The 1,504-nt window shown below is 45.9% G+C and overlaps 1 protein-coding gene across 1 annotated transcript; it reads left to right on the top strand.

The window, feature by feature from the left end:
• Nucleotides 1-302: 302 nt before the first annotated feature.
• On the top strand, nucleotides 303-1,204 carry LOC147980569 (uncharacterized). The gene is made up of 2 exons (XM_087515664.1): nucleotides 303-468; nucleotides 549-1,204. Exons 1-2 carry the CDS (start codon nucleotides 303-305, stop codon nucleotides 1,202-1,204), a joined length of 822 nt encoding a protein of 273 aa, XP_087371790.1.
• The last annotated feature ends 300 nt before the right edge of the window (nucleotides 1,205-1,504 follow it).

Genomic DNA, 1,504 nt, shown 5'->3' with positions numbered 1-1,504 from the left:
ATAAGCAGTAGGAAAGAAGCAATCTGCATTAGCCCCCAAGTGCCAGGATTGAAACTTGTATTAATCCTTGGGACTTTGAATAAGCAGTAGGAAAGAAGCAATCCGCATTAGTCCCCAAGTGCCAAGTGTAGAAGCAGTTGTATGCTTGGGACTTTTGATAAAATATTGATATGCTCCTCTGATTGTGGCAGGCTGACATAAACCATCAAAGGACACAGATTGCTGATCTTCAAGAGAGTATCAAATCTCATCAAGAAGAATCTTCTAAAGCCAAAGATGAACTTCGAGCTGCTTTAACTTCCATGGAACGACTGAAGGAAGAATTCAAGACTGAACGTGCCAATTGGGACACTGAGAAGGGTACATTGCTGAAACGGGCTGAAGACACCGAGTCTGCTCTTAAACCGGTGGCAGAAGAGCTTTTTGGGTTGAAGCGTCAAGTGAACGCCATGACCTCCACAGTATTTGGTAAGTACTCCTAGCAAGGCATCTGAAATATCCATCTTGTAAGGTGCTGGTTGAAATATGAAATTCTTGAACCGTTGCAGGTAGCCGCATTACTCATCTGGGCTCAGATGTACGGATGAAGCTGAAAGCAGCATATACTCTGCTTGAACAACTATACGCCGGTGCTCAACGGGTTATCTGCGCAGCATCCTATGACAACCCGGCCCCAACACTGATCAAGGACACTCTGGCAAGGCTATCCATGGCACCAACACAGATAGAAGAGGTAAAGCGATCTGCTGCCAGGGCTGGCGCTTTGTTGGCACTCACTCGAGCCAAAGCGTGGATAGCCGACTTGGATCGGGCTGACCTTGCCAAAGGCTTTCCAAGCACACAAGAAAACGGGGCAGATTTTGATGATGAAGCCCTTAAAAAAGTGACAAGGGAAATGCGTCCTCTGGCAAGTCAGCTGGCAGAAGATGCTAACTTGACTGTTCACCGGTCTTATTATGATGCCAACAACAAACGGGTTAACACTGTCATGCCGGAGGCGCAAAATCTTATTCCACGAATCCGTAAGCACACTTATGCCCCTGACATTGATCTGTCAGAACTTATCAGTGAAGAAGCTATCTTTCAGGCCTTAACCCGGATTGACTGGACCACCACAAACTTCCAGCCGCTAGGTGGGGAGGAGGAGGCTGATCCGACGCCAAATGACCCATCAACTTCGCATCAACATGGTAATGAGACTTGATCCGGCAATCAGAGTGATGCTCCATAAACCTTGTTCTGTTGGAAACACCATACTTTGGGCCTTCAAGCGCCTTGTAATAGGCTAGTGAAAATACTTTAATCCGTTGCCATCATGCACTGGGACATACTTTGCGTTGATTCGTCATGATAATTTCAGTACTGGCTTATGTATTTTCATAATATTATGCAATCCCTGTGTCTGCATAAGAAAAATCTGTCCGGGCGGTTTACCACCGGACGGGTCAAAATACCCAACACAACTTGGTAAGCAACTATGGTTGCAGCAATAATAAATCTTACA

This window comes from Triticum urartu, chromosome 3A (assembly GCF_056163025.1).
Source record: "Triticum urartu cultivar PI428250 chromosome 3A, HENAU_Tu73, whole genome shotgun sequence".
Lineage (NCBI taxonomy): Eukaryota > Viridiplantae > Streptophyta > Magnoliopsida > Poales > Poaceae > Triticum > Triticum urartu.
This window is presented reverse-complemented; position numbering and strand designations above follow the sequence as displayed.

What these genes read in the sequence shown, in the direction of transcription:
- LOC147980569 (XM_087515664.1), top strand. Translation starts at nt 303, where the DNA reads ATGGAACGACTGAAGGAAGAATTCAAGACTGAACGTGCCAATTGGGAC. An exon ending in CATGACCTCCACAGTATTTG is followed by an intron (nt 469 to 548) that starts GTAAGTACTCCT and finishes GAACCGTTGCAG; the next exon opens with GTAGCCGCATTACTCATCTG.